At 46.9% G+C, this 26,743-nt stretch overlaps 1 protein-coding gene across 1 annotated transcript in view; it reads left to right on the top strand.

The window, feature by feature from the left end:
• The window catches only part of ITGA9 (integrin subunit alpha 9), a 349,120-nt gene that overhangs the window by 220,031 nt on the left and 102,346 nt on the right, over positions 1–26,743 (top strand). Inside the window, exon 18 of the mRNA XM_036738550.1 lies at positions 5,310–5,460. Coding sequence (XP_036594445.1) covers positions 5,310–5,460 — 151 coding nt within the window. The remainder of the gene's footprint in view (positions 1–5,309; positions 5,461–26,743) is intronic.

The raw sequence follows: 26,743 nt of genomic DNA, 5'->3' as shown, positions 1-26,743 counted from the left end.
CCTGGGCCAGTTTGGCCAGGAGCCCCTAGCTCATGTTGGCCAGGAGCAGGGCTTGCTTGTTTGAAGCCTGCAGGAATGTTTGCAAGGAGGCTGTCTTTCACAGGGGCCGCTGTTATTTCTAGATTAGATAAGAGGGGGCCGCTCAGCACAGTGCTTCCTGAGGTTGTTGGAGTGGAAGGGAGAGTTCCAACTGGAAAGGCCATTGTGTCCAGCCCTGCCTTGGTTCGGACTGGCCCTGTGGCTGCAGCTGAGTGAAGCTGAGGTGTATGAACCAATGGGGCTCTTGGTCTGTGGAGACATTGCTCATGACTTTATGGTCCTGGAGACCTGAGGGTGACTCTTGGCTCTCACATTAATGGATTGTGGAGAAGTCACTTTAATTCTTGGCCTGAATTTTCTAGGTGGCACAGTAGATAGAACCCTAGGCCCGGAATCAGGAAGACCTGAGTTCAAATCTGGCCTCGGACACTTACTAAGTGACCCTGGGTAGTCACTTAACCTTTGTCTAGTTTTGCCAATTGTAAAATTGGGATCATAATAGCACCTACCTTCTAGGATCAAATGAGATAATATTTGTAAAGTCCTTAGTACAGTTCCTGACACATAGTAGATGCTAAAGAAATACTCCTCTTCTTCCTTCCTTAATTTCATCTCCTCCTCTCCTTTCTTCTTCCTTTTTCTTCTCTCCTCTCCTCCAGTGAAAAAACTTTGACATTAAATATGAACAGTCAGTGATGCTTCCTTGTGACTCTTTATTTACTTCTAAGTTGTTTTCACCCCATACAGCACCATAACTCTGTAGGCAAACCTTGGAGATAGCGTGGGTTCGGTTCTAGACCACCACAATAAAGTAAATATCGCAATAAAACGAGTCATGCAAATTTTCTGGTTTCCCAGTGCATAGAAGAGTTATGTTTGCACTATGTTGTAGTCTATTAATTGTACAATAGTATATCTTAAAAATGTACATACCTTAATTTAAAATACTTTATTACTAAGAAATGCTAACCATCATCTGAGCCTTCAGCAGGCATAATGTTTTTGCTGGTGATTGGTCATTCCTTGATATTGATGGTTGTTGACTGATCAAGGTGGTCATTTCTGAAGGTTGGGGTGGCTGTGGGCAATTTCTTAAAACAACAATGAAGTTTGCCATATTAATTGACTCTTCCCTTCATTTGAACACTTAAAGGCCATTATAGGGTTATTAATCGGCCTAATTTTGATATTGTTGTGTCTCAAGGACTAGGGATGCCCAAGGTGGGAGGAACTGCAGGTTGGTGGAGCAGTGAGAACACACACAACATTTATTGATTAAGTTGCCACCTTCTATGGGCATGGTTTGTGGTTCCCTCAAATAATTACAACAGTAACATCTAAGATCATTGGTCATAGATCACCGTAATAGATATAATAATGGTGAAAAAGTTTGAAATATTATGAGAATTACCAAAATGTGACCCAGAGACATGATGTGAGTGAATACTTTTGGAAAAAATGGCACTGATAGACTTGCTTGATGCAGGGTCACCACAAACCTTCAGTTTGTAAAAGTTGCAGTATCTTTGAAGCATAATAAAGCAAAGCACAATAAGATGAGCGATGCCTATATTTGAGTCTCTTCTACTAAGTCCCCTTCAGCATTCTTTGTTCATTCATTCTGATTTGCTTTTCCTCATATGACCGTAGTTAGTGGGGACTATATTCTCTGAATTCTATTTTTTATTTGCTTTGCATTGTTTCGTAAATGGCTCTCCAGATTTCTTTCTATTCCTTATCCTTGTCATTCTTAATTACATTCCAGTGCTCCATGACACCAATATACCACCATAATCATCACTATTTTTGGATATGTAGGCTGCTTTTAGGGTTTTAAAAAATATACACAATGCTGTTATGAAAATCTTTGAATAGAGACCTCTTTTTTGGGATACTACTTCAAGGGATATTCCTGAAAATAGAATTACTATGTCAAAGGGTAAGGCTATTTTTGTAACTTTTACTGTACACTGCCAGATTGCTCTCCTAAAAAGGTTGACAAATTTGTCATTCTACCATTAGGGAATAAGTGTTCCTGTTTTCCCACAGCCCTGCCAGCATTGAATATTATTGCCGATAATGATTTTTGACAATTTGATGGTTGTGTGCTGGCATTTCAGTTTTTAAAAATTTGTCTCTTTAGGGGGAGGAAGGATAGTGTGGTGGAATAAGCTCTAGCATTGGAGTTAGAGGCCCAGAATTCAAATCCTGGCTCTCTTTCTTATGACCTAGGTGACTTTGAAAAAAATCACTTATTCTCCCTAAGCCTCAGTTTTTTTCTTATAAAATGAGACAGCTAGATGATGTGTGGATAAAGTGCTGGGCCTGGGGTCAAAAAGACCTGAGTTCAAATCCAGCCTCAGACAGTAGCTGTGTGGCCTTCAGCAAATCATTTAACCTTTATTTGCCTCAGTTTCCTCAACAGCAAAATTAGGATGATAATAACATTGACCTCGCAGGGTTGTTGTGAGGATCACATGAGATAATATTTGTAAAATACACTTAGCACAGTGCCGGGCACTATATAAATACAATGAGGATGAGGATGATGGTAATGATGGTAATGAAGGTATTTATTTTGGGGTTGGACTAGATCATTTCTGAGGTCTCTTCCACTCTAGGTCTAGGATCCTGTAATCCTATGAATGAGCCCTTAGTTTTTGTCATCTTCAGAATGAGAGGGTTGGAATAGATGCCCCTTTGAGGTTTTCTTCTCAGCCTTGTCACACTATGATTCTTTGAGTTCTTTAAATATAACCACAACACCAGAAACAGTTGACATTTACATATTCAATTGTAAAGTGCTTCATATAAATTATCTCGTTTTATCTGGGTAGAGAGAATTGTCCCCATTACACAGGTGAAGAAACTGACAAGATGACTTTTCCAGTGTCACATCTCATAATTTGGAAGCCGGCTGTTGTTTCTGAAGTCAGTAGTCATTTATAGAACAAGTATTTATTCAGCACGTGCTGTGTTCCAGACAGCATTCTAGGGCCAGGACTTGACAAAAAGGAAATAGTCCCTGCCCTCAAGAAGCTTCTGTTATCTTGGGGGAGATACAAGTAAAAAGATAAGTAAATATGCCATATATACAAAGTAAACATATCACATATACAAAGTAGACACACCACATATACAAAGTAAATGCTCTACACGTGCAAAGTAAACACACCATGTATTAAAAGTAGATAGCAGTTCTGGAGGTGAAGGATCCCTTCATTAGCAACGGTGAGATGGGGATGGGCCTCTTCTTGACTTGACTTCTGCCTTGAAGGGAGCTAGATATTCTAAGAGGCAGTGTGGGGTGGGGGACATTCTGGGCATGAGGCACAGCCATGAGCAAAAGCCCCGTGCCCCCTAGGATGATGCTATTCTGTGATCAGATGACAGGCACTAAATCCTATAATTTCTGCTCAAGTTCAAGTTGAAAGAGTTTCCTCAAACCTCCTTGAGTATGATGCCTTTAATCCCTGACATGGGACAGAAATAGCTTTGAATTCAGTTAAAATTAAATTAGCCTACATAATAAATAGCTGCAGCAGTCCCCTGGGGGTCGTGGTTCCACTTTCTTGGCACCAACACAAGGATTTGGAATTCTCTCCTAAATTGATGTTTGGATGGGTTCAGGCCATCAGTGCTTTTACTTCCAAAGTAGGAAAGCCAGAATTTTCATGGGGTGGATGGTTCTGGTTGCTTATCCTCCGTCTAAGAGACCAGTGTGGTTGGACACCAATAACTTCCCTGTTTTCACCTGTGGTACCTAATCGATGTGTTGTATAATTCCAACCACTTGTTACCATTCAGGCAGGTCCACCTAAAGAATGCATTAACCTTGGGTTTTTTTTACCTTGTGTTTTTCCCCTCATAGATAGAGCAACATCAAGAAAAATAATAAAGCAGCCTGGAATGAATAAATACGCATTTATGAAGCACTTGTTTGTTTTGAGCACCATGCTAAACGCTGATGATACAAATATAAAAAAGAAACATTCTTACCCACAGGGAGCTTACATTCTAATGTAGGGTCACAGGGGTGGTGTTAGGACCATGGAGGCCCCCTGTCTGAGAGCAATGGGAGGGTTGATGTGATTGTGGTGGCCAGAGTAAAAGATGAATGAGGGGGGCGGGGCTGGCACTGGTAGTAGCTAGCAGGAAGATGGTTGGGGCTGGGGTATGGCCCTGGTGAGATGTCCTGGGCTATTTGAATTTGTGCTCATGCTCTCACCAGGAAGGATGGCATGGCCCCAGCGTGGGAGTTCCAAAGTTTGGTAGTTTAGTTTAACCATAGGCCTCGTATCTGGAGTTCTGTTTCCAAGGGGATGGCTGTGGCAGGCTTGGTGGCAAAAAGAAGGCCAGAGTGAAGCTAAGGAATCAGTGGCTGAGGATGTGTCCAGAAGGCCAGCCTTGGAGTCCAGAGGATCCAGGTACAAATCCTGCTTCTGGACTCTAGGTAATCCTAGACTATGTGACCAAGGCACCTGTCAGTGCTGAAGTCAGTGTTCTATGACTGTAAGTTACCGACCAGTCATCAGTCAATCCCAGCGAAGGGAATTCCTGCACCTGGAGTAGCCTACATGGATGAAATCACTAGTCTGTAGCTCTTCTCCTCCACTCTTGTAAAACAATAACTGCCAGTATTTATATAGCACTTTAAGGTTTTAAAAATGCTTTCCACTTCAATCAATATCCATCGATCAGTCAACATTAAGTACCTCCTATGATCTAAGGCACTGTACCAAGTGCCAGGATGCATAAAGAGACAAAAGACAGTCCCTTCTCTCAGGGAGTTCACAATCTAATATTAGTTTTACTTGGCGTATTGGTGTACTGGCAGCCACCTAAAAAAACCCACAGAATTAAGAATTTTGATTTTGGATCAAAGGATAATAGCCTTATCATCCCCTTATTAGTGATCATAATGCTTCAGTATTTAAAACACTTTCATAAATATTTTGATCCTGAAGAAGAGAAGCCTAGAGGGCCTTTGGGAGCTTTCATCAGTCTGACCTTTTGCTTTCACTTGGAGGAGTTTTGGTGGGGATGGGGAGCCACGGAGCACCAAGCCAAAGCATAGTACTATACTGTGAAGTAAATATCGGCATTTTTTTTTTTGAATGAGGATTTCTTTCAGAATTCCTTATGTAAAGTTGAATTTGCATAATGAAAATTTACGTAAATCAAGAACTGCCTGTGGGTCCAATGCCCTCCACTTCTTCCACCAGGAACCTTGCTGGTCTATGCTAACATCTTTCCATTTATAATTACAGTGTGGATGCAGAAACACCATACCTGGCCCTGGGAGCTGTGAAGAATCTTTCTCTTAACATTTCTATCTCCAACCTGGGGGATGATGCCTATGATGCCAATGTCTCCTTCAATGTTTCTCGTGAGCTATTTTTCATCAACATGTGGCAAAAGGTAAGTCTGCACAAACCCCCAATTCGGTCCTGCTCCTTTCCAGGTACTTGCCATCACAGAACATGAGATCTCAGTCTCCTCCCACACGTACATGTTTGGGTCCTTAGCCAGGGAATGACTTTATTTTTCTACTTGGAAGGTGATTTGGATACAGCAAAAGGTAATATTATATATGCTGATGGGAGGTGCCCTAATTTGTCACGATTGCCCTTGGATTTAAAGGGGGGTGGGTTTCATCGAAGAATTAAACCTGCCACTGATACAAAACAATAGGCCTTTTTTGGTGCTTTTAAACTCATACAAAGGAAGGTTGTATGGTTTAATTTGAGATGTCCCAGGATGGGAACCTAGAGCAGGAGACGGGCAGCATGGGAAGGATATGAGGGTACTATCTGCCTTCCAAACTCTAGAGCAGCTGCTGACATCTCCAAAGCAGGATAAGGAAGGGCAAAGAAGGAAGGAACTTGGTGTAGTTGATAGGGTACTGGACTTGGAGTTAGAAAGATTTAGGTTCAAATCCTGCCTTAGAGACATACTAGCTGAGAGACCCTGAGCAATTAATTTGATTTTTCAGTGCCTCATTTTCCTCATTGAACTCAATGGTCTTGAAAGTCCCTTCTGGATCTAAGTTCCATGGATTAGGACATTCCTTGGAACCTTGGGTACACAGATCTCCAGGGGATGGCGGGAGGAAGATGGGCGTAGGAGAGGCTGCGCCCTGGTTTGGTGCTCCATTCCACCAACCTTTTACTGTGCTTCCAGGTTCACTGGGTAGATATGAGGGCAACCTGGGGATGCTGAAGAGGGCCAGAGGATCTAAAGCAGGGGATGTGGTCTTGCCATATTAGCTGGGGAACTGGAAGTTTCTAGGAAGCATAGTTCCCAACATAGAAAATTACAGCCAGAGATGAGAGGGGCTGCCAGGTGGGAGAAGGGAGTATTTGTTTAGAGCTGAGATAGTCTTTCACAGGAAAGGCTAGACCTGGAAAACCAGGAAGGCTTTTTGGATGACCACGGGAAACAAGAAGACCATATTGATGAATGCTTAGGGAAAAATAGTAATAGATGGTTGGAATGAGAAGGTTCCCTGCTGTGATCAGAGATGGTGCTAATGCTGTTGAGTTCATAGGATGATGGATTTGAAGGGACCTGAAAGACTGTTCACTTGAACCTCCTCCTTTTATAGAACAGGAAACTGAAGGCTATAGAGATAAAATGACTTGCTCCAAATGACACAGATTGAGAGTGGGAGGGCTTATTTTCTGAACCCAAGTCTGACTACCAATATGGCAGCCATCTCCCTGCAGTGTCCCTGTAGTCCCCCCAACTCTGTTGTTCTAGAGCCCTACAGAGCACAGAGGTTGGGGGTAAGTTTTATGCTGCTCTGCCCTTCCCCTCCTCTATCCCCCCACCCTCTTGCCCATCCCTTTTATATGTTTAAAAGCTGAAAAGGAAGAATTGTATTTTATTCCTTCTTGAACCCAGGCCTATGTTACAGCTTTTAAAAAGTACCCTTTAAAGGGAGAAAATGTTATTTTGATAAATATACCCTATGTGTATGTAAGAAGGAGGGGGCAGGGTAAAAAAGGATTTAACGGGAGTTAATAGGAAAATAACCATGAAAGAAGCAGGTCCAATTATGATGACATCCTCTCCAAGGGGCACTGCTGCTTTTCATTTTCTGTCAGCCTTCAAAGGGCCCAGACCTGACCCTGGTAGCCTGAGGAAGGATCCAGGCTGCTTGTGGATCTGGACCAGGCCTCATTTATAGGCTTCCCTGAGCCTCTCTGGGCACCGCTCGGGTCAAGGGCTTCTTGGGAAACTGAGCAGCTCAAGGCTCTTTCTCACAGTCTTGATGGACATGCCGACTTCCCCTTCCCTCCCCCCCTTTCCTGACAGAGTCACCAGAGCCCCTGGGATTTTCCAAGTGTAAACATTCCGTTTCCACAAATTTATCACTTTGGGAAGGTGGTACAATCCTTGTACACAGTTTTTAACAATAATCAAAAAAAAAGTGTGAAGCATCTCTTAGTTAGAGAATTCCAGGAAATCGGGAGGTGGTAGCCTCTCTGAAGTTTTATTGTAGCTATAACTGAAATGTGTAGGGTAGCATTTGGGTTTTGTCTATGATTGCCAACATTGCTTTACTGTTTGTTAACTCTGGAGAGGTGAAGACCTGGATGGGGAGAAATAGAGACTGAGGATGCAACATGGCTGCTTCCTTCTGGCTGGCTGCTTTGTCCTTTGACATGGGTGACTGGGGCTCTGAATTCAAAATGAAGCAGGGATCCCTGCATGCCCTCAGATGAAAGTGTGGCAAAGCACCTTCTTCCCTAATGACTTTTGCATTGACTAATGACTTTGCAAACTGAGGCAAAATTTCATGTAGAAGTGCCTTATCTCAAGTTGCTTGAGTTTCTTAAGCTATCTCTCTTTCTGTTCATCCATCCACCCATCCACCCACCCACTCGTCCATCCATCCATCCATCCATCCATCCATCCATCCATCCATCCACCCACCCACCCACCCACCAGTCCATCCATCCATCTGTCCATCTACCCATCCATACATCTACCTACCCATCCACCCACTGCTCCATCCATCTGTCCGTCCATCCACCTGTCCATCCATCTATCCACCTGTCCATCTACCCACCCATCCACTCATCCATCCCTTCACCTTCATCTTTTGACCTTCTCCTCTCCCTGCAATGATAGTAATAAAGGACAAATAAAAGAAAATGGCACCCTGACATAAGAAGAGCGTGAGGAGTCCTAAAACTCAGACTGACCTGTGGATGGTGAAGGGTGCAAAGGATAATGAAAAGAGTTCAGGTTGGGGATTAAAGTTTTTTTTAAAAACTTTGTTAAGAGAAAGAAAGTGACCCAAGAAGGGACAAGAATGGCCAATGACAGAGCCCTGGACTAGAAGGGAGAAGATAGGTGTTCTAGTCCCTGCTTCACTTCTCCTTAGCTTTGTGACTGAGCCATAGTAAGCACTTAGTAAATGCTTGTTGATAGAATCCTCAGTTAACTCATTTATAAAATGAGATAATGGAGTAGGTGGCATGGTCATAGAACGCCAGCCCTGGTGTCAGGAGGACCCGAGTTCAAATCTTGCCTCAGACACTTACTAGCTGCATGACCCTGGGCAAGTCACTTAAACCTGATTGCCTCTTTCCTCCCCCACCCTAATGAGATAACAATGCCAACACTGTCTATTTCATGAAGTTGTGAGGAAAATGCTTTGTAAACTCTGAAGCACTGTTGCCCTTTGTGCTAGTGCTGACATTAGCTCCTGTCTCTCCTGTCTGTAGCTTGTTGGTACCTAGATGTTTGCATATTGTCTCCCCCATCAGACTGTGAGTTCTTCAAAGTCAGGGACTGTCTTTTGCCATTCTTTGCACATAGTAGGCACTTAATAATTGCTTGTTGATGACTGCTCAGATAGAATGTAGTTAAAAACTGTTTGTCTCTTTCCTCTTACTCCTGCTCCTTCTGACCTCTTGACTTGAGTTAGATTTATACATGGCATCCTGATTGGGCATCCATCTGACTCTATCCACTTAGCCACATTGCCTCTTGTGGGAATCTCCACAGAAGGCTGAGGGTTGGCTTGTTGACCTCTTAAACTTGCTTTTAGCCAGCCTTAGGGTTCTCTGACTGCTCTTTGTCATGGGCTTCAGTTAACAGCACCAAGGGAAGTTGTTAGGAAGGAAGTTCATACCTGGGCCCTTCTGAGGAGAGCTGTGAGCTCCTTATTAAATACAGCCTGAGGCCTTCTTTTATAGGTTGTTAAGTACAAAATTGGTTTTCAGGGTTCTCAGGGTTTATTCTTTATGGTGGGAGGAATGTAGGGGCAGGGACTTGTTTCTCTTGTAAAGTAAGTCTATGGGTTTATCTGTCTTGGCTTCAGAAAGGTAAATTTCCTTCTCTTAGGAGTTTCTTTCTTCTCATTTTCAAGAGGGGCTGCCCAAAATGGTGCCAGGAGAGAAATGGAGTCCAAGTTCTAATCCTTCTAGAAGGGGAGCCCCGTAAACACGCATGTGTATCTATATATCTTACTTGGGAGTCTTTGTGTATCTATGTTCCAAAAGTGTTCCCCACACATTCCTGTTTCTGATTAATGGATTTGGGAAAGAATGAATGAGGGAGACAGCAATTATCAAGTGTATACTATGTGCCAAGAAATGTGCTGAGTACTGGGGTTAGAAATATGAAGGTCTTTGCCTTTTCTAGGGACTCTTTCTAATGGAAGAACCATCTCATCTAGGCAAGTGGTGGTCTGGAAGGGGTGTCATGGTTTCCACTGACAGTCACCTCCTTGCTCTTCCTCACACAATAGAATCCATCTCTCAATTCTGGTCATTTTCTCTGACTGTGGGCCATATCTTGAATCCTCATCTCAGCCTCCTCTTGGCTCCCCTGGCTTCCTTGAAATCCCAGCTAAAAATCCCTCCTTCTATAGGAAGTCTTTCCAAATTCCCCTTAACACTAAGACCTTCCCTGACATTAGCTCAAATGTACTCTGTTTATATCTTGTTTGCATGTTCCCTCTTCCATTAGACTATGGGCTCCTTGAGGGCAGCAGCTTCCTTCTGCTTTGCTTTGCACCCTCAGCACTTAGCAGGTGCCCAGCACACAGTACGTGCTTAATAATGTTTATTGACTGACTGGAAAGGTATTGGATTAGTGAATGAGGCCACAAAAGTGTAGATTGGCATGTCCTATCCAGGAGCAATAGAAATATTGGTTTGATTATGGTTCAACAATTAACTATGGCAGCTTGGAGGTGGAAGATACTTGTGCAGAGTAAAGTAGCTGTGAGAAGAAGGCTGAGGAGTGTAGTGGGGCATGGTTGGAGTCAGGCCTTCTTGTACCAGGTAACTGAGGTAATGACCAGTCAGAACTCTCAGGGAAGAGTATCTGGAGGTGAAAGGGTTAAGTCCTCTGGAGCATTGTGTCTGGTCAAGGAGGTGGAGAATCCAAATATGGGATCTTCCCACTGAGGAGGCACCTGTAACTTGGAAGGTAAGTTTTAGAGAGTTGTCTGAGGCTCAGAGAGATTGGGAGACATTTATGGTCACACAGCTGACAAGTCTTGGAAGTTGGATCTGAACCCAGGTCTTTGGGACTCAAAGTCTAACATGGCTTAACTTCTGGCTCTCCTGATTTTTTTTTTTTACCTCTATCTCAGCAGCCTTTTCAGGCTGTAGACACCTTGTTCCTGTGCCCTCCCTCCTATATTGGTGAGTTCCTCTCTGGAACCTCCATGTGAGAAAGTAACTACCAGCAATGCTCACTCCTAACCCAGCTCAGTGTGGGGTCTCTTCTCCCTCCCTGCTCTCCCCACCTTGCTTTTCAGCTCTTTTATTTCTTTCTCTTTCCTCATTAGAATGTGAGCTCCTTGAGGGCAGGAATGGTCTTTATTTGTAGCCCCAGCATTTAGCCTTACACCCGACATCTCTTAAGCATTTAATAAATGTGTAATGGCATCCACTCTCCCGAACCAGCATTCTTATTCCTCTCCCTTTCTCTCTCTTCCCTCTCTTTTCCCCTTCTCTTTCCACACCTATAATGAACACATGCATAATATACGTACATACAAAGCCATATATATGTATATGTATGTAGATAGTTTGCAAACCTCAGAACACTTTATAAATGTAGCTGTTTTGTTGTGGTTTGTATTCAAGACAATGAATAAGCATAGTGATGGGTTATTTTCAGCTGAGAGAAAGCTGAGGTTGGAGGGCTTGGCATTCCCAACATTCCGTGTGATCTTTCCTTTCTAGTCTCTGATGGAGTCTCCCTAAGCCATTGGTGTCTTTACTAGGGACTTCCTAAATGGAGACAGTAAGGGCTACAATCCCTCTTGTTTTTTAAGCTTTTTTTTTTAAAGGGCGAAGGCAGGGCAATTAGGGTTAAGTGACTTGCCCAAGGTCACACAGCTAGTATGTCAGGTATCTGAGGCTGGATTTGAACTCAGGCCCTCCTGACTCCAGGGTGGTGCTCTACTCAGTGCACCACCTAGCTGCCCCACCTCTTGTTTTTTAACACGCAATTCTGTCTCCCCCTCCGCCACCCCCAACTGGCCTCTCTCCTCTGGCCTACTGAACATTCCCAGCTTAGGTTATGCCCGTCTTCCTTCTGTTGGCCTTGAAGCTTCTCCTTTAAAGTAAGATCCACATGTTCTTGTCCAAACTGGTGGGGACCACACTGAATGGGCAAATTCCCTGGCAGGAAAACAGCCTGGCGGCAAAGCCCCCGGGGTCTGTCCATTCTGGAATGAAAATGAACAAGTGAGAAAGACCCTGACCACTTCCCATGGCTGACCCTGATGGGAGCACGGACCCTGACCACTTCTCATGGCTGACCCTGATGGGGGCACGGACCCTGACCACTTCCCATGGCTGACCCTGATGGGGGCACGGACCCTGACCACTTCCCATGGCTGACTCTGAGTGGGGCACGGACCCTGACCACTTCCCATGGCTGACCCTGATGGGGGCACGGACCCTGACCACTTCCCATGGCTGACCCTGATGGGGACACGGACCCTGACCACTTCCCATGGCTGACCCTGATGGGGGCACGGACCCTGACCACTTCCCATGGCTGACCCTGATGGGGGCACGGACCCTGACCACTTCCCATGGCTGACCCTGATGGGGGCACGGACCCTGACCACTTCCCATGGCTGACCCTGATGGGGGCACGGACCCTGACCACTTCCCATGGCTGACCCTGATGGGGGCACGGACCCTGACCACTTCCCATGGCTGACCCTGATGGGGGCACGGACCCTGACCACTTCCCATGGCTGACCCTGATGGGGGCACGGACCCTGACCACTTCCCATGGCTGACCCTGATGGGGGCACGGACCCTGACCACTTCCCATGGCTGACCCTGATGGGAGCACGGACCCTGACCACTTCCCATGGCTGACCCTGATGGGGGCACGGACCCTGACCACTTCCCATGGCTGACCCTGATGGGGGCACGGACCCTGACCACTTCCCATGGCTGACTCCAATCGGGGCACGGGTGCAGATGTCCATTTGAAATCATTCTTTGGCCTAATGCTTTATTGGAGCCGCTTTGTCTTCAGATTTGTAAATGACTTTATGTTGCATCTGATAATCGTAAGAACAGCTGACGTTTATGGCTGATAGCTTATGATAATAACGGCTGACACAGAACATTTTGAAGTTTGCAGAGCACTCTGTGTAGATTACCTCATCTGACCCTCATCACAAGCCAGTGAAATAGCTGCAATTATTGTCCATATTTTACAGATATGGAAACTGAGGTTGAGAGAAGTCACATGACCTGCCCAGAGTCACACGAGCAGTGAGTGTCAGACAGTGCTTGAACCCAGGTCTCCCCGGCTTTCCGTTTACTAAACCTTTTCTTGATTTCCTGACCTCATTTTCAATCTCTGTCCATAGTGCTGATTTGTAAAGGAAATCTGGTGTATTTGTTCTCTATCACAGAGCTTTGGATATGTGACTGATGAGGCTGCAAATCTTACCTGGGAAACCCAACTGACAAGGGACCGCATCCCACTGTGGCATGATAGCTAGCATTTGCTAATAGCCGGCATGTGATAAAGCATAACCAAATGATAATCAAAGGCCCATCTGTCCTGGGGGTTTAATGTGATTGTAGCGCCATGCTTCCAATGCAGAACAGCCAACTTCACACATAATTTATTAAGGATTTACTGGGTGCCAGGCACTGTGCAAGGCACTGGGGACACAAAGGCCAAAAAGAAAAAAAATGAAACAGTGTCTGCTCCCAGGGAGCTTATGTTCTACTGAGGGAACGCAACTTGTAAACGTAAGTCTGCCTCTGTGTGTGTGTGTGCGAGCGCGCGCGCGCGTGTGTGTGTGTGTGTGCGCGCACGCACGCATGTGCTCACATGCCATCATTGGTAAACAGCTGGAGCTAGTGGCATATTTCTTACTTTTTGGCGATATGACGATCTTTTCCTTGGGCGTTTGAATTTTCTGCTAGGCATGGTGAAGGTAGGAAGCCAGAGAATCTCTTTTGAATACAACACCAGTCAACATTAATGTGACATAGTCAATAGAGTATTAAGCTTAGACTCAGGAAGACACACGTTTGAATCCTGCCTCAGACACTAGCCGTGTGATCCTGGGTGATGCATGCAGTCTCCCCCAGCCTCACTCATTTGTAAGATTAACTCAGGTTTGAGGACGGTACTTGTGATTTCATTGGCATTGGGAAGTCCTGGATGAGGAAACTGCCAATGAACGTTGGCATCTTTTCTGTGCCTCAGTCTTACATGCTTAGGACAATGAGAAGTTAGATGACTTATCTTGGGTCACAAAGTCAGGAGGGGTCAGAAGTGGGGCTTGAACCCAGGGCTTCTCATTTCTAAGCTGATTCCTTCTTCATGCGGAAAATGGGAAAAACCATCCCTGTACTCCCTACCTCCCTGGGTGGCCATTAGGATCCAGTGAGATCACATTTGTTAAGTGCTTTGCAAATGTTCAAGCCTCTCTAATTGTGGGTTACTATTGCTGCCACCACCATCACCACCATCTTCTGGAGCCAAATGGCAGTGCTTTCTCCCCCTTTCAGTTTTTTGATGTCATTAATTTTGCTGTGACTCAGAGGGTTGGTTCTACCAGCCACCCTCTCCTCCAGATGGAAGACTCCTTTGTAACAACCATAACAATAATAATGATGACATTAATGCAAAAGCCAGTGACACCGAGACCTCATCCACCAAAGCTACGTGACCTTGTGTCTGCGGAGCTCTCATCCCTCTGCTGGGAGGACATGGCGTGCTTCCTTATTTGTCTTCCAGGACCATCGCTGATGTCTTGGTTTCTCAGAGTTCTGTTTCCATGACATTTTTAGTCTTTTATCTCATTCTGGCTCTGTGTAAGTTGGTGTGGGCCATCCCAGGCACCTTTCTGTTCCTCATCACATCTTTTCTCACGACAGAGGAAGATTCCGTTACATTCATACGCTCATGTTGTTCAGCTATTCACCCATTCATCGGCACCCACTTTGCTTCTAGTTCATGGATGACAATGAATGATAAAAGCTAACATTTATGTAGTGCCTACTGTGCACCAGGCCCTACGCTAAGCACTTTACAGTTATTATCTCATTTGGTCCTTGCAACAATCCTGAGAGGTAAGTGTCAAGTCACTTGTGTCTGAGGCCAGATTTAAACAATTCTTCCTGACTCCAGGCCCGATGCTTTATCCACTGCACCAGTCATCAGACAGAGGGCTTTAGTTGAATGGGGCCTGTGCTCTAGGAAACACGAGAGCAGAGCCAGGGGGCAGCAGGAGGAAAAGGGAACCCAAGAAACTCCCCAAAGCATCTCTGAGGCAAGGAGGGGAGATCAGGAGTGGGCCTAAATCACAGTGAAGTGATCTCAGGGAGGCCTCTGTCCGTCTTCCCACTGGCTGCTCAGAGCCTCATCCTCCCCAAAGGCAGTTTTTAAAACAGACATTGCTCTGTGGTCCTTTCTAGCTCTGGAGCGAAATGTCAAATTTAAATTTTTTTTTGGCTCTATTAACAACTACTGAAATAGTTGCCTGAGAACTTAGAAGCCTCTTTGAAGAAAACCAATTCCCTAGTCTGAGTTTTCCTGCTTCTGGCCCTGTCAGGGCTGCCTCCTCAGTGCCAGGCTCTTAACTTGACATGAATGCATCTGTGACATCATGCTGAGATGTGGTAGGGGGCCCCATTACGCCCTCATTACAGTTGTGTATGGAGTTGGCTGAGTTCCTGATGCAGGGATGGGAGTGAGGCTGCCACTGGTAGTATTTTCTTATGGAACTGATTTAGTCATGAATGGTCTCCGTAATCAGGCTGCCCTGATGGCCTGGAACACTCAGGGCCAGACGGCTCTTAGCACCACTCTCCCCCAGCCTGCAGAGGTGTGGGAGGGCCTTCAAGCCCTTCCTCTGGGCTCAGGTTCCAAGTGGTCATCCCTCAAGAGTTCAAAAGGACTTTTAGATGACCTGGACCCACTCTCATGACTTACCCAGGGTCCCCTAAGTAGTCAGTGGTAGAGCCAGGCCTCAAAGGCTGGTCCTTAGACTCCAAACCCTGGGCTGCCTGGATGGGGTCACAGACCTAGCATGGGGAGAGACCTTTGAGGATACGAGAAAACGGAGTTGGAACTGCAGCAGCAAAGCCTAGCGTTTCCATAGCAAGCACCTTACGTAGATTGCCTCATTATAACAACCTGTGAGTTAGGGGCTGTTTGTTATTCACGTTTACAGGAAACCGAGTCTGAGAGGGGTGCTCTGGCTTGGTCAGCCCCCCAGCCCATAAGTGTCTGAGGTGAGACGTTAGCTTAGACCTTCCTGATTCTAAGTCACAACTCACTCAGGGTCACATGTGGAGCCAAAGGCTGAGCCTGGATTGGAACTACTTGACCTCAAATCCGGTTGTATTTCTGATGCATCACCAGGCTACTCATTTTTGTGTTTTCTAGGCTGTCTCTAAAAACAAGAATAACAGCCGAGAAATTCACCCCCCCCCCTCCTCTCTGCACCCTCTGCTGCCCATCTTCACCTGCCTTTTTGAAGTAGCTTGTAGCCCTTGACTCCTGGGAGATCTGTCCCCCTTTCCATCAGGTTCCAGGATTTCATGAGGATGTTGACCGGTGGCCAGGAAACACTTTTGGGGCCTGGCCTTTTTGATGAACTCACCATTCCTAGATAGCATCCAGTTATGTCCAAGTAATGCTTGTGGGCTGGGCCCACATGCAATCTTCTTTTCCTTCTGTGTTATTCTTGGAATTTACCCAATACCTTCTACTCCCCAGAATGTCTCCTACATCTCTTCTGATATCCAAGAAAAGGGGAGGCTCCTGTGTGCCTCTTCATTTTACATTGAGGTTCAGAGGTTAAGTGACTTGTCTGTACATGACTCCAAGCCCACCACTCATTCTGAGAGCCTCCTTGCCTACACAGATGTTTCTTCATGGGCCTTGGCCCACAGTAGGTAATAAATGCCTGTTGATTCATTGATTAATTCTCTTCAACAGCTTCAGGTAATCATTGCACTATGAGGCTCTGATGACATCTTTGATTCTGTGAAGAAACCACTGGTTAGATGTTATCCATACAAGGCTTCTTTTCTCCTCGTAGTCAGCTCTAGGTGCCCCCAAACTCCCTTCTTAGGTTATCTCTGCTGTGGAGTCTGTGTGGCTCAGAAATGGATTCTGGAGAGTTGGCAGGAGGCTGGGGTTTGGGTCTTTCTTTTCTGGAATCAATTTGACCTTGGGTGAACTCAAAATAAAGATGAAGCATGAAAGCCTTGAGTACCCTCAGAAGGGGTAGGGCAGGGATAGGAGTAGGAGGTGGAAACAGGCTCAGCAGTCACCCCAGACCAGACTCAGGCTTTCCAAGTGCCCACTGAATGGGAGATGAGAGAAGAGTGACAGAGTGATTCACAACTCCTTCGGATGGAGGACTTTGATCCTCCCCTGCTGTGGGCCCACAAATGTCCGGGGAAAAATCTCTGGAAGCTGCTCCAATATTATTAGGAAAAAATCCAAGTATTTCACTAGAGAAATAAATATCCCAGACTGTCAGAATTGGAAGAGACCTCAGTGGTGCTCCTGGCCAAGCCAGGTCTGGACCCGGATCCCCATAATAACACACCTGACAAGTCGTCATCCTGCCCCTGAAGTCCTCCAGGCACCAGGGCAGGAGCGGGCAATGGCTTTTATTCCACCTTTGGACAGATTTAATTGTTAGGAATTTTTCTTAACTTCAAACCCAAATTCTGCTTTGCCAGTGCTCCCACTGCTCCCAGTTATGCCCTCTGGGGCCCAGCCAGACAAGCCTGATCCCTCCTTGGCAGACTTGAATACAGCCATCATCCCTGTCCATCTCTCTCACCTCCCGCTGCCAACCTCTGAGTTTTCTCTGCTCAGCACTAAACAGCCTGGTTCTTTTGACCTCTTCTTGTATGTCTCATTCTCTCTTGGGCATCTTCCCCTGGACACGTCCCAGCTTCTTGATGCTTAAGTGTGGGATGCAGACCTTAATTTAATATTCCTAATGTATTTGTTTTAGGACAGAAAATAGTGGCACCATCATCTCCCTCTGAGCACATTAAGCCTCCCTCAACGTAGGAGCACATGAAATAGGCTTTGTGGGCTTCCTGTCATGTCCTATGGAGCCAACTGAGACACCCAGATCTATGTTCTAACCAGTCTGCTCCCTTCTTATGCTGGGAAGTCAGGTTTTTTCTCCCTAAGAGTAAGCTTTTACAATGATTACTGTTAAAGGTTGCCTTTTTAGAACTAGCTTTTTGTTCTAGAGTGTTGATCTTTCTGGATTTCTTTGCATTTTCCCTGGCTGTCTCCTGTGCCTGGCATGCTTTCTGTCCTCAGCTCTGTCTCTTGGCTCCCCAGGCTTCCTTCCTTTCTCTAACATCCTACCTTCTGCAAGATCCTCTCCTATCCTTCTTGAGTGTGTGCGCGTGCATGTGTGCATGTGTGTGTGAGTGTGTGTGTGTGTGTGTGTGTGTGTGTGTAAATAACAAGGTAGCTGAAGGAGGGCTAAATGTCTGGTGACTGGGATAGCCCAGGGAGGCTTCACCAGATAGTACCTGAGCTGTGCCTGGCTTGGGTAATCACAGCAGGCATCACACACGGGAGGGCTGGCCTTGGAGTCAGGAAGGTCTGGGTTCAAGTCTTGCCTCTGATGAATCCTAGTTGTGTGGCTGTGGGTGAGCTGTTTAATCGCTTAGTATCTCAGGACCTTCTTTCAAATAGTAAATTACAAAGGAGTTGATGACCTGCCTGGGTAGAGGGAGTTTCATTGCTGGAAGTTCTTCACACCAATATAATCACAGACAAAAGTAGAAGAAAAGCCAAGCTCCAAATCTTTCCCTTTTTTTATTTGCAGTGAAATCTCCCCCAAAGGCAATTTAACTTAGGGGAATAATGAAATCCAATTCAAAGTACGTTTTTCTCCAAGCTGGTAGTGAATATGTCCTGCCTTCCATGAAAGGCGCATCTTGCCTCCAGGACGGCTTTCTGATCAATGGCAGGGCAGAATATTGTCTTTGGTGTTAGGAAGTGGAATTTCTTTGGCTTGGCTGGAAGGACACAGCTGCCTTTTCCTTTTGCACCAGGCCTCTGGAGTAAATAGGGTAATGTGAGGCAAGCATGTAGGCTCTGAATGATGAGTCCAGTTTGTGTTAGGAGGCCACCATTCACTGCTGCTAGTAGAGGGTGCTGCCCTTTAGGGAAAGAATTCAGTTTCCTCCTCCTCAGAAGGAAGGAAGGGGTGATTTCCTTCAACCAGCTAGTTATTTCAGGCACCAGAAATTGATTTTTATGCCATTTTCAGGACAAGTGTTTCCCAAACTGAAGGCTGTCCCTTGCCCCAAAGCCTCGAGTTTGTGGATTCAGCAGCATAATTCCTCAAGGGCACCGATGGGGCCTCTTCCCATTTCATGGGCTGTCTTCTGGAGCCTCTTCCTCAGTAGTACTGGGAAGAACACCCTAGTATCATCAGGGTTTTATGAAACACCTCCCTTGTACGTTCTCTGTGTTTAGTATGTGCTTTGGGAGGGACAGCAAACTACATAAAAGGGAGGCTGTTATCTGGGGGCCTAACCAGAGTCAGTGTTTCCTCATGTCTGCCAGGGAGTTTTAACTCCTAGAGGAAGCTAGAATAAAAGGAGTCAAAGATGGCTCCTTCTTGAGGAGTTGTGCTTATGGATAGAGCTCACCATTTATCATGGAATAAGAATTAGGCGGCCATTTGGGAGTTTGGTTTTTTTCACCGTTCATCACTCATGCTTTGAGTTGCATTGTCTGGTTTGTCCCATATAGACCTTGCCTTGAGCATCCTGATTGTGTGACCTTGGGAAAGTCAATTCCCTTCTCTGGGCCTCAGTGTCTTCACCTGTAGAATGAGGGAGTTGCGCTAGACCTCTTAAGGTCCCTCCCAGCGTGAGAGTCATGGTCTTACGGCCCTGTGTCCTGACCCAGAGTGTCCCCAAAGCTTAAAACTGCACTGACTTTTTGGACACTTTGTATGTGACAGTCCCAGAGAGTTGTCTGGGGGTGCTATGAGGTTCATGTACTTACCCGGGACCACCTCACTAATACATGTCAGAAGCACAGCTTGGTTCTGAGGACAGCTCCGGTGCGTTGCTTCCCCCAGACATTTCTAAGGGATGTTGTTTATCCGCTAGATACAGCTAGAAAAATCTTCTGTGAAAGAGGACATTTTTTGCCTTTAACTCTACCAGGAAGGGAAAAAGCCCCAAAACCAGATCCCCCCACTGAGTTGAACACAATTTGGGGAGCCCATGACAGTGTTAGGTGAGCTGAGCCCTACAGAGAAGCATGAAGTACGGTCCTAGCTGGCCCATGACTTATAACTTCCCTGGGAAATCAGATACACATCAGCAGAATTCACATTTGGTCAGGGGTCAAAGGATGCAGGGCAGCCTTTAAGCAGAACAGGCCACTGGAGAGGAGGGAGATGGGGGTGTCTCACCTGGGTTAATGGCACGTTCACCCTGCTGTTCCCCAGATGTTTACTCTGAGGAAAAACCTACTCATAGCAAGCTTCTCCAGCCTGAGTGGTAGAAACATGTGCATTGAAAGGAGAAGGAAGGAAGCCCTTAGTGACTTTCAGCTTGGCTTTAGTATCTAGATATCTCCAAGTCTGATTCTGTCATGGTCAAGCAGATGCATCCCTGATAGAGCCAACTGAGCCCCATTTGGTGCCTGAGACTAATCTCACGGTGGTTGACATGGGAAATGATCTGATCTGACACAGGGAATCTGCCAGTAGCAAAGCTCCTAGTATGTGGAGACCATGTAGGGGAATTAGGAATCCCTGGGGCTCCCTTCTCCCCTTCTCCTCTGGAATTCCCAACTCATCTTAACCTTGACCCAAAGCCCTCGGCTTTCTTTGGAAGTGGAACACCCCTAGCAATATGCTTGCACGTGGAGAGGATTTCCGTGGCCGTGTCGTCTAATGAGCTCATTGAAACTGAAGCTGAGAGGGGGAATCATAGAAAATAGATTGAACACTTGTCCTTTACTGCCCTGTCAAACCGATCTTCCTACAGCACGCCTGACCATTCAGTAAGTTTCCCCATCGCCTCTGGGATCAAATACAGAATCCTCGGTTGGATCTCAAAGCTCTTCCTAACCCGGCCTCACCTACCTTGGCAACCTTCTCACACTGTACTCCTCTCCACACACTCTTTGACTCAGTGACACTGGCCTCCCGGCTGGTCCTCACACAGGACACTCCATCTGGGACTCTGAGGGTTTTCACCGGCTGCTCCCACGCCTGGAATGCACCCTCTCTCCATTTCTACCTCATCCTTTCCTTGACTTCTTTCAAGTTAAAATCCAACTTTGTACAGGATGCCTTTCCCAATTCCCCTTGGTGCTTAATGCCCCTTTCCTCTGTCTATTAATTAGTCCCATTTATCCTGTGTGTAGCTTGCTTGTACATAGTTGTCTGCATGCTGTTTCACCATTAGACTGAGTTTCTTGAGAGCAGGGCCTGTTTCTGGCTCTCTTTGTATCCCTAGTGCTCAGCACAGTGCCTGGCGCATAGTGAGTACTTAATAAACGCTAGTTGACTTGACTTGAAAGTGAAAAAGCTGGGATTTGAACCCAGCTCCTCTGACTCTCCAAACCTCGTCCTCTTTCCTCTGCTTTGAGCAACTCTCTCTCACTTAAATCCAATTCACACTTAAGTCAAGATGTCACCCATGATGTCACTGGGCCTCTTCACAAACGAAGGATGACCAACAGGGTCCTCTTGAAGGCATCCATCTAACAGAGCCCCCAAGGCAGTGAGATGTTCCATACAAGCATCTCCCCAGGGTTGGCAGGACCGCAGGAGTCCCCTGGTCCTCCTTTCCCATGTCTCCTAAGCACATAGAACATTTTTCTGGGTGTTAAGAAGGGGCCTTGCTCAAGGATGATAAGAGCTCAGCTTTCAGTTGCCTCTGGCTGAGGGTGAAATGGGCATTTTTAAGGGTGCTGAATCACTGCTTTCCCATGGGCTAAGTGAGGTGGCATTTCCTAGCTCTTCCTCCCCGTGTGAAGTCTGGGAGCCCCTGAGAGTCCGTCTGACTTTTGCCCTGCTATTTGGGCATTTGGCCCGGATTCCGCATCCTTTGTTGTCTGTGCCTTATTGCTGATGGATTGAGGATTTCATGAGACCAGGAATATGTCGTAAGGGCACAGTTCACAGTGGTTCAGAGACTCAGCACTTTTCAGAAGGTGATTTTAGAAGAATATTAACATAAACATATACAGTAGGCCACTACATATGTGTGTGTGTGTATGTGTGTGTGTGTAAGAAAAGCAGTTTGCAAACTTTTATGTGTTTTATAAGTGCTAATTATGATTATTGCTGTCATTGAAAAGCTTTGGATAGAACAGCCAAGAGGCCTCCTGCGGAAGGTGTGTGTGGTGCTCGGGGCTTGGACATGCAGACCCGGGTGCTCTCACAGGCCATGGGAGCTCGTAGGCGGCCGGCTTTCAGAGGAGCTGCTAGAGAGGCTGCTTTCTGACCACATCTGCCTGGGGGGAGGGGGGGGTGCCCTGCTGTTTCCACAGCTGGAAACACTTTTCCTATAAAGTCACTGACCGTGTGAATCTCTGGCTTCCTTCAAGGCTCAGCTCAGGGGTCACCTCTTGCAGAAAGCTTTGTTTTATCCCTTTACACTCAGTGCTCTCACCCTCCATTGCATGGTGGCTAGGGTGCTGGACTTACAGTTGAGAAGACTTGAGTTCGAATCATGTCCCAGACACTTACTAGGCTCTGTGACCCTGGGTAAGCCACTTAACCTCCGCTTCAGTTCTCTCATCCGTAAGGGGTTGAACCTGGTGGCCTATACAATCCCTACCAGCAACAGATGTATAATCTTCCCAAATCCATCATACAATGCCTATATGTAATACATATTTATATTATTAGCTAACACTTAAAAGTTTGCAAAGTGCTTTACAAATGTTGTCTTTTCCGAACCTCACAATAACTCTGGAAGATAAGTGCTATGTCATCTTCATTTTACTGGGACTGAGTGACTCGTCCAGGGTCTCACAGTTAGTAAGCATCTGAGGCTGGATTCAAACTCAGGGCTTCCTGACTCCAGGACTAATGAATGATCTTTCCTCTGACTTGTCTCTGTAAATGTTGCAACCCTCCTATGGAATGTAAACTCTTTGTGGAGTTTTTATCTGTGCCCTAGATCCCCTGTACCTTTAATAAAGGCTACTTGGGATCAGGTTGGTGGGGGAGGCGGGATGGGGAGAGAAGCATCGCCAGCATGATTTCTCCAGGAACTTAAACCCTGTCACCTTAAACACCCGAGCCAAGCAGTCTCCGTGAAAGGTTTCCAGGTACAGAGCATCCAGGATGCAGAACAAGTAACAAACAGGGTTTGCCCCAAGGAGACAACAGACTCTGGAATGTTAGAAGAGATGTTAGGTGTTCTCCCTCTGTCAGGGATTACTGACTCAGTCGTCCATCCATCAATCCACATTTATGAAGTACTCACCCTGTGCGGGACTCAGGCACTTCAGAGCACTGGGGGCAGATGCAGGACCGCTGCTGTTGACTGTTCCAGAGAGCGATCCCTGCCCAGTCCTTTAATGCCCCCAGGGCCAGAGGACTCTGGCAGCTTTGAGCACAGTCCAGTGGGCGAGGGTTTCCCAATGGGGCATAAACACAGACTCACTCCCCTTGTCACCAGACACCTCAGGGCTGCCCATGAGGAGGCCTCACTTGTCTCTCATCCGGTGCCTTCCTCCAAGACACACAGCTCAATCACCACGGTGTAGTGGGCCAGCCCGGGGTCTCCTTGCTTTGACCCATTATCCATAGGCAGCCTCAGAATGGCAAAGGATCTGCCGTTCTTGTGGGATCTGGGGGGGAGGGGGCGACCTCCTTGGCCCCACAGGTTGCTAGCTCTGCCTTCCTGATCGTGGTAATGTTTCCTGTGGAGTAGCAAACCCAGACAATTGCTCAGATCAAAGGGTGGGGTGGGAGGGATTTCTGTTTGGCAGTTTAGCAGATTTTCTGGATTAGCAGCAAAAGAGAGCACACCGGCCCCCCTCCCCTCCCCCCCACCCCCCCCTCCCCGCCCACTTTCATTTTCCTCTCTGTGGAAGTTTGTTTCAGGATACTGAAGCTATCAAAGTGTTCCCTGATAGGAAAAAAAAAGATGTGTCGAGGCTCAGAACCTTGAGAATTAGGCTGAGGCTTTACGTTCAAAGAAGTGCTTATCGTTTAGACTTCTCTGTTCCACTGATGAGGACCTGGGTGAGTGAGACCCAGCTCGAGTAGCTCTACTAGATGGGCCCGTGATCTGCTTGAAAGTCACTGTTATTACAGTGCCGGGGTTCTCAAAGCACTTTCGGCTTGGTCTGCAGCTGGTGTGCAGTGGGTAGAGCAGGGGGCCTAGAGTCCAGATAGAGCCCCAGGCACTTACTAGCCACAGGACTCTGGGAAAGTCACTTGCCCTGTCTGGGCCTCAGTCCCCTCAGCTGTGAAATGGGGTGAATAATAGCACCTAATTCCCAGGACTGTTGTGAAGATCCAGTGATGTATTTTTTGGTAACACACTTGGCAAACTTTAAAATGCTATATATGTGTTAGTTCTCCTCCTCCTCCCCCTCCTCCCTCCACCTCCCTCTCCCACCTCCTCCTCTTCCTCCTCCCTTATTCTCATGAAATTTAGGGTCAGGGTCAGAGTCAATAGTCAGCCCTGCAGAATGTGGCTAGTTTAGAAACACTGACCAGGAGCCTCGACTCTCTGCTTCTGTAAGCGTCTGCCTCTCTTGGCGCCTCAGTGGGGGAGAGCAGCTAGAGTCATCAGAGTTAGGTGGGAGCAGCTGCCCTCCCATCTTCTCAGTCCTGCTAACATGCTTACCTTGTCTTTGAGAGGTGGGCTCTAAGCGTCTTGTGTGACTCGCCCAGCCTCAGAGTCCATAAAGCCTTGGGGGTGACGTCCATGGGCTCTGGGGGCCCTGCTTCCATGGTCTCCCCATCACATACTTCATATCTCAACCAGACTGGACTGCTCCCCTTCTCCCTTTACAGCATCTCACTTTTGTGCAGTGAACAGCCTGTTCAATTCAACAAATCCCCGGGAAGTTGCTTCCAAGTGCACAGTTTCTATCGTACGCCTTCCCCGATCTCCTCCTCAGAGGCCATCACGCTCAGTAAGCAGCCTCCTTCTTCCCCTGTGTGTAAAGCCAGCCCTGCTTCCGCCGCTGGATGAAGGGGCATCTCTTGGCTGTTCGGCCTCTCATTTCTGTGTGCTTTCTGGCAGGGAGAGCAGCCATTTAAACATCCCCAGGCAGGACCCAAGACAGTGGGACATCATCGAGTAACTGGACATGTTGGTTGGAGACGCCTCAGAGCTCCTAGTGGGGAGAGCTGCCAGGAAGCCAAGCGTAGGGAGGTATCTTCTGGGTTCGTGCTCCCATGCCCAACGCTCCCTTGGAGAAGCTTTGCCTCTCGCGTTTGGTTGCATGGTTGGTTTTTTCGAAAGCTCTTCTCTTTACCTTTCGGATGGCTTCATTGTGGTAGGTGAAGGCTGAATTTTCCCCCTTTTCCACCCATTAAAATTCATCTCAAGCGATAATGACAGTGATGATGATAATGACAACATCCAGCATTAAGTACTTGTTTGATCCTCACAACAGCCCTGAGATGTTGGTACAATTATCCCCATTTAACGGATGGAGTAACTGAGGCAGAGGGATGGTAGGTGACTTGCTCAGGGTCACACAGCCAGTGTGATTTGGGATTGGAACTCATGTATTCCTGACTCCAAGGCCAACACTCTGTCCAGAAGTCGATGCCAGACTTCACGGCAGACTCTGTCTGGGGCCCCTTCTTGGGAGCCCTTTCTAGCTCCGTTGGCAGCATCTATATTCTCTGAGGACCCGAATGATTGGTTAATTGGCCCCAGGGCCTGAGGGGAGGCCGCCTTAGGGAGACAGAAACCATTGTTCTCCCCAAACCCAAGGTAGGAAATAAAACAAGCTGGAGGCAGTGATGGGGCTGACCCTACTGGGCTGGGCTTTCAACATGGCCTAATGAGATCATGGAATCAGACGGGAAATGGAAATCTGGTGCCAATGGCCATTCCCCACCCCTTCCCCTTTAGAAACCAACTGCTAAACATGTTCTTCAGCAGGCTATTTACTGTCATTGGTGAGCTATGGGGTGAAGCCTAAGGGCCAAAGGGCCCTGACCCTCTCTAGCCGTGCTACAGATGTACTGGCCTCCTGAGGGGGTACAGAAAAACCATCAACTTGGGCTTTTATTTTTTAGAGCAGAGAAGAAATTACAAAACACCCCAGCAGCCGAAACCAAAATGGATTTCATGCTTTGCTTCCTTAGTAGGAGAGCACAGGCCCTGCTCTGAGAGGAGGGGGAGGCTGGGTTCTCTGTGGCCCTGAATGTCCAGCTGAAGCATTTGCATGATGGATACAGTTTGGTTTGGGTTTTTCCCCTACGATGGGTTACTCACAGTGATGCTGTGAATTTCCTCTTTTGCAGAAGGGGAATTTGGGGGAAAATGACGAGCTGTTCTCCACTTCTGATGGATGGTTGGGATCAAAGGCTGGTTCCAGAGAGAACCGTGGGAGGCCTCTGTGCCTGTGTGTTGGGCGGTAGAAGGCCAGGAGAGCTGGAAACTAGGTCCTACCTGGCTCCTTGCTGACTGAGTGACCCTGGACAAGTCACTTGCTCTTCTCAAGTCCTGCCTAGGGTCTTAGGACTGTAGGGTCATAGTTTTAGAGCTAGAAGGGATCCTATCAATTCACCCCTTTCCATTCTATGGACGAGGAGACTGAGGACCATCCAGTGACTTGTCCAGGATCACATAGTACATGTGAGAAATGGGACTTGATCCCAAGTCTTCCTGACTGGTTCCCTAGCCTCCACACAATGCTGCCAGTCTGGTTTGTGTGTATGGAGGTCTCACACACACACACACACGATGTCTTATGTATGCCTCTCATTTCTGTAGTCACAGGCCAGGGTAGGGGAGCCGGTGTCCTTCACAGATGCATTCATCTTTAACCGGAGGATCTCCACCCTGTCCTGTTAGGCTGTGTAACACCGTCAGCTTTCCCGGGGGAGCATTTAATATTTTCTATCAGGAAAGCAGCTGGGATTCTGGAAAAAGGCCCAAGGAAGGTTAGCAAAGAGGGTCCCTGCTTTTCCTGTTCTGAATCAGTACACCTCAGGGTCAGAGGG

This window comes from Trichosurus vulpecula, chromosome 9 (assembly GCF_011100635.1).
Source record: "Trichosurus vulpecula isolate mTriVul1 chromosome 9, mTriVul1.pri, whole genome shotgun sequence".
Classification (NCBI taxonomy): domain Eukaryota; kingdom Metazoa; phylum Chordata; class Mammalia; order Diprotodontia; family Phalangeridae; genus Trichosurus; species Trichosurus vulpecula.
The sequence above is the reverse complement of the archived record's forward strand: the minus strand, read 5'-3'. Positions and strand labels throughout refer to the sequence as shown.